The 17,348-nt window shown below is 42.7% G+C and overlaps 1 protein-coding gene across 1 annotated transcript; it reads right to left on the reverse strand.

The window, feature by feature from the left end:
- Positions 1–340: 340 nt before the first annotated feature.
- On the reverse strand, positions 341–16,176 carry LOC119263682 (vomeronasal type-2 receptor 1-like). The gene is made up of 9 exons (XM_037539886.1): positions 16,018–16,176; positions 15,203–15,285; positions 14,094–14,393; positions 8,744–9,044; positions 7,448–8,224; positions 7,090–7,314; positions 6,861–6,984; positions 6,250–6,722; positions 341–469 (listed from the first exon to the last, which is right to left on the reverse strand). Exons 1-9 carry the CDS (start codon positions 16,174–16,176, stop codon positions 341–343), a joined length of 2,571 nt encoding a protein of 856 aa, XP_037395783.1.
- Between the last annotated feature and the right edge of the window lie 1,172 nt (positions 16,177–17,348).

The raw sequence follows: 17,348 nt of genomic DNA on the forward strand, positions 1-17,348 counted from the left end.
TTTCCTGCCTCTCATGTTCACCCTCCTCGTCGTCTTGAAGGAATAAGAAGGATTCTTCATTCTGTATTACAAGAAAAGTTAAATAAGGAAGAAGTAATGATGACTTGGGCATCAGTCAAACCTTTCCATTGCTCCATGTCTTTAACTTAGTCTTCTTTGTTTGCGTTTGTGTGGAGAGTCTTCTGAATCTATCAAATCTGTGAATCGTTCAGCCTCTGGCAATTTCACTCTTGCTTCCTCCCATGCAGCTATGAAAGTAAAATAAAGAGTGAATCTAAGAATGGAAATAATGTAATCCTAAATACAGCAAATATAGGTCAATTATGGCTTCTTCATACCTTCAAACTTTGCTTAATATTATGTGTATTCCATATGGAATCCAATGTGCTCCAGGTGGTTCCTGTGATCTTAGTACTTTTACAATTTCATCCTGTTTGTGTGGTGGCCACAAACAAGTGTTCTTCTTTACCTAAATTTCAGGCACCACTTCATTTGTGAATTCAAATAACAATGAGAAACATCTCCTTGTACAAGATGAGGGACAAAATTAAACTGATTACAAAGATTGAAAACATGGAACAACTAATTAATGGTAATTGTATGACAGAGAACTGCACTTACCAAATTAATGTACACGATCCAGTAATAAAAGTAACAAAAACTGCACTTAAAAAAGAGAATATGCTACAAACTCATAACCATGTTTAACTATGTACAAAGACTAAACAAGTACATGGGATTAATTTGTGTGAGGAAGTAGTCTCCCAGGGGCAACCTTACACACTTTTGCATAGGCTTAACAATCTCTACACAGTGCATCACAGGGGACAAGTGGGATACAAGGCGTATTCCCAGCTCTCCTGAATCAAGGGGGTAACTGTAACGTGCTTCTTTAACTCGACTCCTTGTACATGGCATACTCTCTGTTTTCATTAACAACTATGTTTTGCACAGAAACAACTTTTCCATCAATGGCACTGCAATTATCTTTACTTGATGTTTTCAGAATGACACCATCAGCTTCCAACTGCTTGAACTGACTGATGTTTCCCAACAGCCACTCTGGTACTGGCCCATCTTGATATGGATATTTTAAAGAGGCCTCGTGAACAATGATTGAATCAAAAACACAACTTCTCTGTTCCACTTCAGATAACCTGCAGATACCGTATGCTAGAAGATTGTTAGCCTTCCTTATCATTCTCTGAAGTTCACCCAATAAATTATGGAGCCAGGCCCTGGAGCCAGGCCTGGGGGAGGGGCTCCTCGGTGAGCGCCTGGTGGCCAGGCCTTTACCCATGGGTCCCGGCCGGACTCAGCCCGAAAGAGTTACATGGGTCTACTCTCCCATGGACCCACCACCCATGGGAGAGCTGCTTATGGAGGTCTGGTGCAATGTGGATCGGGTGGCGGCCGAAGGCGGGGGCCTTGGCGTTCCGATCCTCGGCTACGGAAACTGGCTCTTGGAACATGATGTGACCTCTCTGGCAGGGAAAGAGCCCGAGCTAGTGTATGAGGTTGAAAGATACCAACTAGATATAGTCAGGCTCACCTCAACACATGGCAGGGGCTCTGGAACAGACTCTCTCTCGAAGGGTTGGACTTTATTCCATTCTGGAGTTGTCCAGGGTGAGAGGCGTCAGGCAGGAGTGGGCTTACTCATAGCTCCCAGGCTCAGCACCTGTACGTTGGGGTTTTCTCCGGTGGATGAGAGGGTTATTTCCCTGCGCCTTCGGGTCGAGGAATGGACTTTGACTGTTGACTGTGCTTATGCACCGAACAGCAGTTCGGAGTACCCGGCCTTCTTGGAGACCCTGGAGGGGGTACTGGAAAGTGCCCCCTGTGGGGACTCCATTGTCATGCTGGGTGACTTCCATGCTCACGTGGGCAATGACAGTGAGAACTGGAAGGGCGTGATGGGGAGGAATGGACTCCCCGATCTGAACCTGAGTGGTGTTTTGTTATTGGAGTTCTGTGCTTGCCACAGTCTGTCCATAACAAACACCATGCTCGAACACAAAGGTGTGCATAAATGCACATGGCATCAGGACACCTTAGGCCGCAGTTTGTTGATTGACTTCGTAGTTGTGTCATCGGATTTGCGACCATGTGTTTTGGACACCTGAGTGAAGAGAGGGGCAGAGCTGTCAACTGATCACCCCCTAGTGGTGAGTTGGATCAGATGGCGTGTGAAAATATCGGACAGACCTAGCAGACCCAAATGAGTTGTGAGGGTTTGTTGGGAATGTCTGGCAGAGGAAAGTACCAGCAAGATCTTCAACTCCGACATCCAACAGAGCTTCGACCGTATACCGAGGGAGGCCAGTGACATTGAGTCCGAACGGCCCTGTTCCGTGCCTCCATTATTGATGCAGCGGATCGGAGCTGTGGCCGTAAGGTCGTAGGTGCCTGTCGTGGCGGCAATCCCCGAAGCCGCTGGTGGACACCTTGAGTAAAGGAAGCCGTCAAGCTGAAGAAAGAGTCTTATCGGGCTTGGTTGGCTTGTGGGACTCTGGAAGCAAAAGATGGGTACCGAAGGGTCAAGTGGGCCACGGCTTCAGCGGTTGCTGAGGCAAAAACTCGGGTGTGGGAGGAGTTTGGTGAGGCCATGGAGAAAGACTATCAACAGGCACCAAGAAGGTTCTGGCAAACCATCAGGCACCTCAGGAGAGGAAAGCAGTTCCCGACCAACACTGTATACAGTGGGGTTGGGGGGGCTGCTGACTTCGACTGGGGACGTCATTGGATGGTGGAAGGAATACTTCAAGGATCTTCTCAATCCCGCCAATGATCCTTCCCCAGAAGAGGCAGAGCTTGGAGATCCAAGCGAGGGTCTGTCCATCACTCGGGCTGAGGTGGCCAAGGTGGTTGGAAAACTCCTTGGTGGCAGAGCACTGGGGGTGGATGAGATCCACCCGGAATTCCTGAGGGCTCTCTTGGCTGACATGCCTCTGCAACGTCGCATGGACATCTGGGGCAGTCCCCCTGGAATAGCAGACCGGAATGGTGGTCCCGCTTTTTAAGAAAGGGGACCGGAGGGTGTGTTCCAACTACCAGGGGATCACACTTCTCAGCCTACCCAGTAAGGTCTATGCAGGGGTACTGGAGAAGAGAGTCCAACTGATAGTTGAATCTCAGCTACAGAAGGAACAATGCGGGTTTTGCCCAGGTCGTGGAACACTGCACGAGCCTTTTATCCTCACCAGGGTCCTGCAGGGTGCATGGGAGTTCTCCCAACCAGTCCACATGTGTTTTGTGGATTTGGAGAAGGCATTTGACTGCGTCCCTCGGGGGATCCTGTGGGGAGTGCACCAGGAGTACGGGGTGAGGGGCTTGTTGTTAAGGGCCATTCAGTCCCTACAAATAGAGCAGGAGCTTGGTTTGTATAGCTGGCACTAAGTCGGATTGGTTTCCAGTCAGGGTTGGACTATGCCAGGGCTGTCCATTGTCACCAATTCTGTTTATAACTTTTATGGACAGAATTTCTCAGAACAGCCAAGCGGCGGAGGGTCTCCAGTATGGTGGCCTCATGTTGGAAAAGGGTGGAGTGCTCTGTCCAGGTCGGGAGTGAATCCTTGCCCCAAGTGGAGGAGTTTACATATCATGTCTGCAGTAATGCGGACCCTATACCAGTGAATCACGGTGAAGAGAGAGCTGAGCCAGAAGGCGAAGCTGTCAATTTACCGGTCAATCTACGTTCTGACTCTCACCTATGGTCACGAGCTTTGGGTAGTGACCGAAAGAACGAGATTGCAGATACAAGCGGCTGAAATGAGCTTTCTCTACAGGGTCGCCGGGCTCTCCCTTAGAGATAGCGTGAGAAGATCGGAGATTCATGAGAGGCTTGGAGTAGAGCTGCTGCTCCTCCACGTTGAGAGAAGCCAGAAGAGGTGGTTTGGCATCTGGCAAGGATTGCCTCTGGATGCCTCCCAACGGACATATCTGAACTATAGAGTGTGGTCGTTAACTGGGCTAGTGGTGATTCTGTGATCCTGAATGAGCCGCTGACAGTTCTAGCAAATGGGCACGCACTGACCTCACACGCTACCCATTATTAATAAGCTTAGCCCAGGGGTCACAACCGACATGTTACGAAGAGCCATTTTGTCCTTTCAACAAAAATGAAACCACCTTGGGAGCCGCAACAATTTATGTTCGTTTTACCATCATGGCTGTAAGTATATCTCAGTATATGCTAATGAAAAACAAAGAAGTACTTTCCTGTGCTTAAACCTTTAGGTCAACTTTAGCTGCTGTTCTCGCACCTCAGTCAGGAAACTTTTCTGTGAAAGTAACATTACAGTTTCTTGTAAAATGTCTATCAACGTTTGACTTTTTGCGAGGCTGAAGTCACTTCTCAATCGTCAGCTTCTTGTTCGAATTGTCCCATTCCACCTTAAATGGTGGCAGAGATGCCAGAATGCACTGCTGAGCCATTTAAGGAAGAACAGGACAATTCTATTGAGAATGTGGTGAAAGAAAAGCTGACTTCACGACTTAATGTTTGGCAGTTTTTACTGCAGATTAAAGCTGGAGTGCTTATAAATGCAAATAAGTCCATTCATCTCCAAATGATCAATGTCTGTCTTAAATCTTTGTCATTGCCATTTCTATAGCTATGAGCTAGATGAGATTGTCTGTGTCACTTTGTGACCAGGAGTCTGTGCCCGAAACTTCAGGGTAAATGAACGTTGAATTAACAGTTATGCATTAACTTTAGCGTTTAAGACCCTTTATTAGACACACAGTTAGAACTGTGTATAATAACGATCAGCAGGGCATTATTTTACAGCAAAGGAGGACTATGTTATTTTACCTAAAAATCTAGTTCTGCTGTGGAGCCGCAACAGGACAGTTAAAGAGCTGTGTGTTGCCAACCCCTGGCTTAGCCAAAGTGAAAAAACATTTTTGTAATAGATTATTATTAATAGTACTGCGCAAAGCCAGGGTTACTGATGAGAATTTTTAAGGCTAAAGTGTTGCTGAAGTTTAGCAAAGGACTCTGAATGTCATGTCTGTAAATATCTTGCTGAAATGTTTAAATTGGTTTGTATTCGGTTATTTTTGTTGATTTTTGTTAGGAAAACCTGGAATGATTGACTTTGTCTTTACTTAGTCTAAATTTTAGTTGGATATCACGCCTCTGGTTATGTAAGATTGATTGTTGTTTACATGAAAACTTTTTGGTGATTTTATTTGTATATTTGCAGCTTTTTAATTGATGTTTCCTTCTGCCACATGATTAGATGCAGCGTCTTGTTCACACTTTCAGTTGGGCTTGTTTGGTGTGACAGGTGGAGATTCACAAACATTCTGAAAATCATGCTTTGAAGTAGCTAAATTGAAGCTAGCTACAAATTTTGGTAGAGTAGCTCCAATATAGCTAACTACAAAATTTTCGGTAGCTATTTCAACCCCGATGTTAACCTAGGAACCCTATAATGACCACCATCCACCACACATAATTCTGTTGAAACACATGAAGCCATGGCATTCTGCTTATAAATGAATGTCCTTAGACAGTTAAACAAAAACTAAGTAAGGGAAAGCATTCAGAGTTCACTAAATGTACACTTCTGGATCTCAGTAAACAGACAGTTAAGGCCTTTCCCTGTTTCTGTTTTACAGTTCTCAAGGATACAGTATTAGGCCCATGAAGAATGTCTCTGAACTGAATATAACTCTGACTACAACCCCATGAATTCCATTTGCCTAAACTCTCTAATAACCTTAAATCAGGACAATTTAAATAAAATTTATTCTAAATAAATAAACGATTGTTTTACTTTAAAAATGTATGTGGAATTCTCAATAAGAATGAGAGGGAACTTTACCCATAAGTTGTTTCTTGGTATTCTGTTCTGGTTTAAACAGAATTATGAAACACTTCGGAACAAAAATACAAATAATCAAACCAAAGCTTGAAGACAGAATAGCAAATATCTCTACAGCTACAGTGAATTTTCCAGGAGAGCTGACATAAGCTGGGATAAATGTAACCCACACTGCACAGAATATGAGCATGCTGAATGTGATGAACTTGGCTTCATTAAAGTTATCAGGCAGCTTCCGTGCTAGAAAAGCCAAAATAAAACACAAAACAGCCAGAAACCCTATATAACCCAGCACAGCCCAGAATCCTATAACTGAACCTAATTCACATTCTAAAATAATTCTTTCCTTGTAATGATTTAGATTTTTAAAGGGAAAAGGAGGAGATATTGTCAACCAAATCACACAAATTAGGACCTGTATGAGAGTGAAGGTGAGGACACTGAGTCTCTGCTGTGGAGGCCCAAACCATTTCATGACATCACTGCCTGGAAGTGTAGCTCTGAAGGCCATTAACACCACCATTGTTTTCCCCAGAACACAGGAGATGCAGAGGACGAAGGTGATCCCAAACGCTGTGTGACGTAACATACAGGACCACTCAGAGGGCTGGCCAATGAAAGTAAGTGAGCAGAGAAAACACAGAGTCAGTGAGAAGAGCAGCAGGAAGCTCAGCTCTGAGTTGTTGGCTCGGACAATGGGAGAAGTTTTGTGTTTGCAGAAAACAGCAGCCACACATGCAGATATTAAGGCCCCAGCGATCGAGAACACTGTCAGGATGATGCTCAGAGTGTCGTCCCAGGACAGAAACTCCACAGGCTTGGGGAGGCAGCTGTCTCGCTGGACGTTAGGCCAGAAGTCATGAGGACATTGTACACAGTTCAAAGAATCTATATGATTAGAAAACCGTATTAAGGACCATAATTTGCTTTAGCCAATATTAACATCTGAGACAGAACAACAAGGGAAAAAAACAAAAACAAAAGAAGACTGTGACCAGCAAAAGTACCTGTATACTGATACACAACCTGTCTTGTTGCTGATCTCTCCTTCTGCACATGGTATACAGTCATAGCAGCAGACTGGCTTTCCTTTCTGCACAGCCTTCCTGGTTCCTGGAGGACAGCTCTCACTGCACACAGACACCGGCACCTGAAAGACATTAGAAAAAACTAATTCTGGTATGTAAAAAATGCCATATTGATGTGTTTTTTCCTTTTACTCTAGTAAAATAGAACTTTTAGTGTTATACTGTACCTCAGTCTGTCCCCCCAGCCATATGATAGCATTACTTATACTGAATTCTTGTCCTCTTGGTTTGGATGAGTCATAACGGCCAATTGTGACAAAATCTATTAAGCCATCTTTCTTAACCTGCCAGTTTATGAGCTCATATATGGCTACTGGATCACCATTGGAGTCAAACGTGACCTGAAAACCATTTTTTGTAGTGAAGTTCACTCTCTTGAGCTGACTGAGTATCTATAGTGGTATGAAATGAAAAGCCATGTTTAAATAAACCATTAGAACACTATTAATGATCATGGATTCTATGTGGTTTAAAATATCAGGCAAACTAGGGTCTGTTTTAAAGTCTGTTTCAGTTTTTTTTTACCTGCCATGGTGTGAATTTAGCGCTCTTGTCGCACTGCGTGTCATTACAGATAACACCGTGGATGGCATGCGCTATGGCATACGTAGCTTTATACACCATGTTAGTGATGCGCAGCTGCGACGTGTCTGTATACGGGTTCTGCAGCGCGCGGATATCCTCGCTGCCGTTACATTCTCGCGCGCCCCCTGAGGAGCCTTTTAGGCTACAGCTGAACGAGCTCTCCCAAAACTCCGTCAGCAGAGGAGATTTCAGTGCTTGTGCTGGAGAGAGATCCAGAAGAAACTCACGGAAACCTGGAATCACCGAGCGGGGGATCCCAAATCCTATCGCCCCAGCGCACATGTTATATTTTAGAAGATCTTGTTGAGTGATCCACGTTTCGCTTCCTATCCATTGAAGGTGGGGCGGAGGCTGTCTTGCCAGCTCCTCCATGAGAACTCTCATTTCTGTTGCGGCAAGAAACGCTACTATTACCCGCGCTGTTGATCTCCGGATGACGTTCGCCACTCTCTCCAGTTTACTGCGCGGTTGTGTTCTGTAGTAGGACTCGGAGTACTCCACACAGATTCCCTCCTCCTGCGCAGCCTTTAGAAACGACGCCATTCCATAATTTCCATAGTCTGAGTCACTGCGCACTGCCCCAATCCATGTCCAGCCAAAGTGCTTGACTAGTTTTGCTAGTGCGGCCGCTTGGTGGTGGTCACTTGGTATGGTCCTGAAGAAGGCAGGATACTGGAGCTTATCGCTCAGACATGTGCAGGTTGCGTAGTGACTCACCTGTGATTCAATAAGTGAAAGAAGAAAGAAGTGTTAGAAAGTTTTTTGTATGTTTGTTTTTCTATATACATACATTATATATACAGTATATATACATTTTTTTCATTATCATCTTTATTGTTTATGTATCCACCCTAATATCAACGGTAACAATAACTGATCACATCTATGCCCATTCCTCTTTATTGACGGAGCAAAACATAAAACGTATCCTGGATTTCAGTTTCATTTAGAAAATGTTACATACTTGCGTGTGTCTAAATGTAAATTATTTCTAAGTATATTTTCGCTCCAAATTGTCTCTTAAATTGGCACAGCGCCCATACTGTCTAACAGTTTTCTATACATTTACCACCGCTGCACATTCTACCTCCAAATAAATAGCATACATAATTACAATAGGCTGTCAAACATAATTATTCAGAAGTTAAATCGTTCTGAAATACGAAAATGAATTAATTCAAAGGATTTGAACGGATTTTTGTTGTAAGACACAAAGCTGCAGCTGAGAGCATTCACCTGTGGAATTCCAAAGAGACCCAACAGTCTGGCCATGCTAACTGAAGGTGTGGAGCCAGACTCTCCTATGACAGCAGGTACAGCAGCTGACGCGGATTTTGAACAGGAATCAGTGTCGTTGAAAACTGACTCCACACCGTTCGCCAACTGAAATGTAGCTTTTATTGACATCTGCACTGCAGCGCAAGAGTCGCGTATCTGGTATCCTAACGTGATTCCCGGCAGGAGATCTGTTCTGTTGTTGATCTCGTGAGTGGTGAATTCCATGGCGCGGGCGATGCGCAACTCCCTGAAATCCATGCTGTTTAGAGATAGTAAAACAGACCAAAAATATAAGAAAAAGTTTCATTTCTGATGTCTCCCTTGAAACTTATTATTAACGAAAATAGCAAGTTTATGACTGAAAAAATAAATAACTAAATAATAATAATAATAATAAGCAATGAAATGTATTATAATTTCTCCCTCGACAAAGACAGACCTCCCAGAGCACTGTGGGTGCGGTGGCGGTCTGGTGTAGCTGTTCTGCTCTGATCTCATGTAACTATGAATGGAGAAAATCCCCCCAATCACAAAATCTCCAGTCATAGAAAGGCCAGACAGCTGGGACTGAGCCCACAGCCTGCAGCTGACCGGATCAGCTTTACATCCAGCAGAGCTGAACACAGTTATCCACAGCATTGATAAGAAAGGCTTCAGACTTAAACAGAGCTGCATGACTTGCTCAGTGGCTCCCAGCACTCTGAAAGCCAGGAAGACTCTCACCCAGTGCTTTAAATACCCACCTTGGCTGCTGTTCAAGTAACTGTGGGTGTGAACTTTGCACAGGAGGTGTGGTTACATGCTCAGTGTTAATTACAATGGCCATAACTTCTTGTTGTATGAGTCCTTGTGTTGGTAAGAAATATCAGAATATAGAACAATATTTACACTCATTTTTGTTCATCTTGATTATAATCTATCTTTACTTTCAGGACTGATCTAAAGCATTATCTCATAGTAAATCAACATTTTAAATACTTTTAAAACAAATAGGATACACTTGGCCAACAGGAGATTAAACAATTACATCTATTCACAAAACTCAAAGAGCCTGACTTTACTTCATCAGGTCCAAAGTGCAGTAAGCTGACATCTTCTAGCTCTTGCAGCCCCTCATGGCCTGTCTTCCCTGGGACAATAGTCTAGTCACTGTCATTATGGATTCCAGTAGCAAATTCTGCCCTTTTTCTTTCCCACAATACCAATTTGAGGTTCCCCATACTGTCACCTGTGTGTATGGAGACATTAGATAGGCCTCCGTAGTTTGTTAGATATTAGGAGACAATGCATGTCAGTGACATCTCACAGTTATATCCCTGTGTCTCTCCTGTAAGTCAAAAGTCATTGGGAGTAGATTGAGAACATGGTCTATCTGATCAGTTACATTTAAATTCTGACAGACTTTATGTTCTGTTTCCTGAATGCAATCATCCTGAGAAAGGCTTGTAATGCAGTTATACCTTTCCTTGGTATAGGCAAAAAATTTAACATCTGCAAACATCTTTCAGCTAAAACCTCTTCACTGGCATCCATAAATAAATGACTGGATTGAATGCTTTAATTCATCCCTGGTTCTCGTGTGGAGGGATTTATTGGTGCATGGGTGTCACAGGGAGTTCTTACATCAATAAGCAGGGGTGCCACCAGGGATTTTGGGCCCCATGAAAAAATATTACATTGGGCCCCACCACCACAGGCCATGTCAACCCTGAAAATATATCATTGGGCAGACATGCTTTCAACATTCTGCATACAGTGGAATTACTGTTTGATGCATGACTGACCCTCTATAAGAATTTACAATAGGCCATCTTTTATAGTTTATATGCAAATTTAATGGTAAAATTCTAGAATAGAAATAGAAATTCTCTTAACATTAATGAAATAACAATAATAACCAAAATAAAAATGAATAAATAAATAATAAAGAAATTCCGACCCTCTGCATTTCTACCAACTGACTTGTCATTCAACATAATGCTGCCCACCTCTTTCTTCAGTTGAGAGACAGGGCTGGTTCACTGGGAAGGGTATGAGGATGTCCACATATTTAAGCCCAAATAATGTAATTATGCCATCATTCCCCAACAGTATTAAAAATAGACACTAATGCCTGTACTCCATAAACACAGCAGCCAGGTGTCAGTAAAGTTCTACATATTTCATATAGATGACATATTAAAAAAAGAAACAAAAATGAAAAATTGTCGTTTTTTTATTGTAAATAAATGTGATATAAAAATATAAAATGTCTGGGAGCAAAAAAAAAAAAAAAAAGAATCAAACCAAAGGAACTTGGTTTCATTAAAGTTATCAGACAGCTTATAAGCCAGAAAAGCCAAAACACAAAAGATCTAGAAATTGCACACAAAATAATGAGGCTGCAAAAATATTACAATAATCTTGTATTGCTTTTCTTAAAAATGATGTTTGAAAAGGAGGTTTGGAAGTGTAAATGTAAAATTATGGTCATCTAGAGGTTGTTTCTAGAGCCTTTCCACTATCTGCAGGTTTTTTCATCTTTAAAAATATTCTTTACAAATACACACCATTTTCATATAAATGATTGTCTAAACAATAATTCATTGAAAGATTCTTCAGACAAGTGTTTTTTTTTTGGTATTTTTTTTTTATGGCATTGTACAAAAACCCTTTAGGCAAAATTATTTGTAAGGGTGGGCTTTACTCCTTTTATGCATGTCACATATTTATTTGCCTGTCAGGAAAGCCATGTGAGTTGATTTTTTTACCTAATAAATTTGCTGCATATTTATTACAGTGCATTTAGTTGAAGTAACAGCCAAGCACACAGCATTCCTCTGACTCTCTCACTGATAAAGAGCACCTGGTCCAGTCTAGGAATTGTGCTGTCATTGAACATACCTCCAACTTAGGGTTCACCATCTCCTCTGAGATACTGAACAATGCTTCTTTTATTAAATGAATACCCATAAGTGGTTCTCTTATAATGGCCCCTAACTTAATGTCATTTGACAGTTCAACACACTCAGTGAGAAGAATTGGTTGGTTGACAATTTTGTTACTTCATTGAAGACACGCTGCAAAGAATATCATCTATCTGGGTGGGCAGAAAGGGAAGGCAATCCTACCTGCTATTAAATAACAGCCTGCCATTACTTTAATGCATGTAATAAACAATGCATTCTAAAAGGTATCATTAAGAAATGTTATCTAGAAATGTGAAAATGTACTAAACTAAACAGTTAAGTTTAATTTGGCATTGGACATTACTATGTATTATCAGTAAAGTGTTGCAGGTAAATGTATGTACGCATGCATATTTGCACATTACAATGTAAAATTTAATCTTCATTAAAAAAAGTTTCAATTGTTTAATTAAAAACATGTATTACTGAAGGCAATATGTATGCACAAACGTAATCATATATCAGCACATTTAGTGCTATATGTACAATTTTAGTGAGTTAGTCAAATAGACTTGGTGGGTTCTTTACCCATAAGGTGTTTCTTGGTATTCTGCTCTGGACTAAACATGATTATGAAACACTTGGGAGCAAAAATAGAAATTTTCAATCCAAAGCTTGAAGCCAGAATAGCAAACATCTCTACAGCTACAGTGAACTTTCCAGGAGAGCTGACATAAGCTGGGATAAAGGTAACCCACACTGCACAGAATATGAGCATGCTGAATGTGATGAACTTGGCTTCATTAAAGTTATCAGGCAGCTTCCGTGCTAGAAAAGCCAAAATAAAACACAAAAGAGCCAGAAATCCTATATAACCCAGTACAGCCCAGAAACCTATAGCTGAACCTAATCCACATTCTAGAATTATCCTTTCCTTGTAGTGCTTTAGATTTTTGAAGGGGAGAGGAGGAGATATTGTCAACCAAATCACACAAATTAGGACCTGTATGAGAGTGAAGGTGAGAACACTGAGTCTCTGCTGTGGAGGCCCAAACCATTTCATGGCATTACTGCCTGATAGTGTAGCTCTGAAGGCCATTAACACCACCATTGTTTTCCCTAGAACACAGGAGATGCAGAGGACGAAGGTAATCCCAAACGTTGTGTGGCGCAGCATACAGGACCACTCAGAGGGCTGACCAATGAAAGTAAGTGAACAGAGAAAACACAGAGTCAGTGAGAAGAGCAGCAGGAAGCTCAGCTCTGATTTATTTACTCGCAGGATTGGAGAAGTTCTGTGTTTGTAGAAAACAGCAGCCACACATACAGCTATGAAGGCCCCAGTGATGGACAACGCGGTCAGGATGATGCTCAGACTGTGTGCCAGGACAGAAACTCCACAGGCTTGGGGAGGCAGCTGTCTCGCTGGACATTGTGCCATAATTCAGGAGGACACTGTACACAGTTCAAAGAGTCTAAGCGATTAGAAATGTATATTCAGAATTGTCCACCCAGCCAAATGATAGCTGTATTTATACTGAACTCTTGTCCTCTTGGTTTGGATGAGTCATAACGGCCGACTTTCACAAAATCTATTAAGCCATTTTTCTTTACCTGCCAGTTTTTGAGCTCATAGACAGCTACAGGATCACCATTCGTCATTACAGATAACACCATGGATGGCATGCGCATACGTAGCTTTATACACCATGTTAGTCGCGCGTAGCTGCGACGTGTCTGTATACGGGTTCTGCAGCGCGCGGATATCCTCACTGCCATCACATTCCCGTGCGCCCTCTGAGGAGCCTTTTAGGCTACAGCTGAACGAGCTCTCCCAAAACTCCGTTAGCAGAGGAGATTTCAGTGCTTGACTAATTTTGCTAGAGCGGCTGCTTAGTGGTGGTCACTTGGTATGGTCCTGAAGAATGCAGGAAACTAATGCTTATCGCTCAGACATGCGCAGGTTGCGAAGTGACTCACGTGTTATTTAGTGAGTGGAAGAAGAAAGAAGTGGTAATGAAAAACTTACGTCTTTGTGATTATTTGCTGTACTAAATTGTAATTTTTGAAAATTTCTCTTGAAGTTGCAATTTTACTAAACTACATTTTCATTTAGACTTTCAAAGTGCTTATTATAAATTGCAAAAATAATTTTGTAAAACTTGTCTCTCCAATCAGTCGAGTGCCCCCACATACGAATGTACTTTTTATGGTTATTATCCATTTTCAAACATTAAACCTAATTGATGTCAAGTTAAAGTACGACTGCTTATAAACACGCACATTTCACTTTCAGGAGTAGGTTTTTTTTTTTAATACCTTTTCCACCTGTGCACATCAAAAAAAATATATAATACATAAAACAATTAAATGGACTGATTTTTGTTTTAAGACACAAAGCTGCAGCTGAGAGCATTCACCTGTGGAATTCCAAAGAGACCAACAGTCTGGCCATGCTAACTGAAGGTGTGGAGCCAGACTCTCCTATGACAGCAGGTACAGCAGCTGACGCGGATTTTGAACGGGAATCAGTGTGGTTGAAAACTGACTCCACACCGTTCGCTAATTGATACGCGAGCTTGATTGCCATAGGTATGGAAGCGCATGGGTCGCGTATCTGGTATCCTAACGTGATTCCCGGCAGGAGATCTGTTCTTTTGTTGATCTCGTGAGTGGTGAACTCCATGGCACGGGCGACGTGCAACTCCCTGAAATCCATGCTGTTTAAAGACAATAAAACAGACACAATTTTAAAAAGTGTTTCGTATCTGAAACTCTTGAATTTTATATGTGCCTGTAAAAAAGCAAAAAAAAAAACAAAAACAAACAAAAAACAAAACAAACAAAAAAACTAAAAAGCAATGAAATGTATTAGAATTTCCCCTTCTACTCAAACAGAAACAGACCTCCCAGAGCACTGTGGCTGCGGTGGCGGTCTGGTGTAGCTGTTCTGCTCTGATCTTATATAGCTATGAACGGAGAAAAATCCCCCAATCACAAAGTCTCCTTTATAGAAAGATCAGATAACTGAGACTGAACCCACAGCCTGCAGTTGACCGGGTCAGCTTTACATGATGCAAGGCAGAGGCCAATTATCCACAGAATGTTTAACAATGGTATGAGATTTGATCTGAGCTACCCGGCTTGCTCAGTGGCTCCCAGCACTCTATAAGCCAACATGACTATCTCACAGTGCTTTAAATATCCGTACTGGTATGACTTAAGTGAGGGTGTGAACTTTGCATAGGGGGCGTGGCTATGTGCTCAGTGTTAATAACAATGACTATAATTACTATTGACTGCATATTGCAAAGCAACACTACTGTTATCTGATTTCTCTCCTTCTTTATTTTGTTTTCTTTTTTTATGCTACATTTCAACTCATTCTGCACAGCTATCAGCATGATTCCAACTTCATAATGTTCCACTGGATCTGAAATGGTGTGCTTGTATTTAGCTTTTCCATGCTATGTACAGTTTTAATACAAACTTTTTTTTCTCATAGGTATAGGGTGCAAAACCTACTCACCCATGTATTGTACTTCTGCTCAACTGAACAACACTGTTTCGCCTATACTTTCTCAGGGCAGACTTGGAATTCCTGATGATCTTCTGAAGGAATGGACAAAAATCCCCACAGAGACACTTCAAAATCTTGCAGAAAATGGTATAACACTAAAGTGGGGACCTTCTCCATATTAATGCTATCGATTTAGAACTGGATGTCAATAAAGCTCATGTAGATGTAAAGTGTATGTGTCCCAATACTTTTGTCCATATAGTGTGTATTAGCATTTTAACTATTTCTAATCTATATATACATGTGTTTGTCATCCAAAATGTAGTGGAAAGGCTTCCCAGATGAGTGGAATTACTATAGCAAACAGCAAAGTTCAACAGCAAAGATTAATGCCAATAGTTTTGGAATGAGATGTTCCAAGACCACGGGAATACGGATTTGGTGTCTAGGTGCTCACATACTTTTCCCCATTTTATGCAACTATGCCCATTATCCCCATGTAGTAGATAAAAGTACATAACAAGGCACTTTGAAAAACAATCCATTGAAAGATTTGTCAGTCATTGGTTTGTAGGGCATTGCACAAAACCCCTTTGGCAAATGTATTTTTAAGAGTAGACTTCACACTTTTTCATGTCACATATTTATTTGCCTTCTGGGTCGATGCCTTGTCATGGGCTTGTGTGGTCTAGGGATCTTCAGAGCTAAGGTGTCGGGAGCAATATGCTCCTGGTAGGGTCTCCCAGGGTGAACAGGTCTGGAGTGAAGACCCAGAGTAACTCGATCCAAATACACCATTAAAATGGACACAGACAATGGTGTACCCTGCCTAGGAGAGGGTCACTGGGACCTACACCTTGAGCCAGGCCTGGTGGCCAGGCAGCCCACATAACCCGGCTTGGCTCAGCCCAAAGAGGCAATGTGGGGAGACCATACAGGCCATCACCCGCAAGGTCCAGCATGGGGGAGCTGTGCAGTGCCATATAAGCAATGGGAGATTGCAGTGAGGCTCTTGGTGACCTAGGCCCCTGTGGCAGAACCTGGCTCTTGGTACATAGAATGTAACTTCACTGGGGGGAAGGAGCCAGAGCTTGTGCAAGAGGTTGAGAGGTACTAACTAGATATAGTGGGGCTCACCTCTGCCCATAGTGTTGGCTCTGGAACCAAACTCCTGGATAGGAGTTGGTTTCTCTCCTACTCAGGGGTTACATAGGGTGCGAGGCGCTGAGTGGGTGTGGGGATACTCATGAGTCCCTGGCTGGTAGCCATGCAGTTGGAGTTTGCCCCGATGGACAAGAGGGTCACCTCAATGTGAATTAAAATTGCTGAGAGGAAAACTATGACTGTTGTCTGTGCTTATGGACCAAACAACAGGTCAGAGCATTCGGGCTTCTTGGAGTGAGTGGGCAGGGTTCTGGAAAGAGTTCCGCCTACAAACTCCATAGTCTTACTGGGAGACTTTGATGCTCACGTTGACAATGATTGGGAAGAACGGCCTGCCTGATCTAAACTTGAACGGTAAATTGTTATTGGTGTCAAGCGTGGATTGTCCAAAACGAACACAAGGATGTACATAAGTGCACATGTCACCAGAGCTCCTTGGGTCAAAGGTCAATGATCAACACTCAGGTGAAGAGAGGCCGTGAGCTTTCAACTGATCACCATTGGGAGATGAGTTGGATCAAATGGCAGGGGTGACTGATGATCAGACCTTGTAGTCCCAAGCAAATAGTGAGGGTGTGCTAGGAATGACTGTCAGAGGCCCCTGTTCAGAATGATTTCATCTAACACCTCCGAGAGAGCTTTTCTCATGTCCCAGAGCAGGTAGGGGACATGAAGTCTGAACGCACGCTGTTCAAAACCTACATTGTGGAAGCTGCCAGACGTAACTGTGGCCAAAAGCTTGTGGGTGCCTGCCGGGGCGGTAACCCAAGAACCCCCTGGTGGACAACGGTGGTGATTGAGGCCGTCAAGCTGAAGAAAGAGGCCTTTAGGGACTGGATGACCTGAAGGACTGCCGACTCAGCAGATAGGTAAAACCAGGGTGGATGAGATTTGTTCAGAGATGCTTAATGCTCTGGATATTGTGGGGATGTCGTGGCTAACAATATTACATGGACCTCGGGAATAGTTCTTGGCAGACTAGGTGGTGGTC

The sequence above is a fragment of the Pygocentrus nattereri genome, chromosome 7, assembly GCF_015220715.1.
Source record: "Pygocentrus nattereri isolate fPygNat1 chromosome 7, fPygNat1.pri, whole genome shotgun sequence".
Taxonomy (NCBI): domain Eukaryota; kingdom Metazoa; phylum Chordata; class Actinopteri; order Characiformes; family Serrasalmidae; genus Pygocentrus; species Pygocentrus nattereri.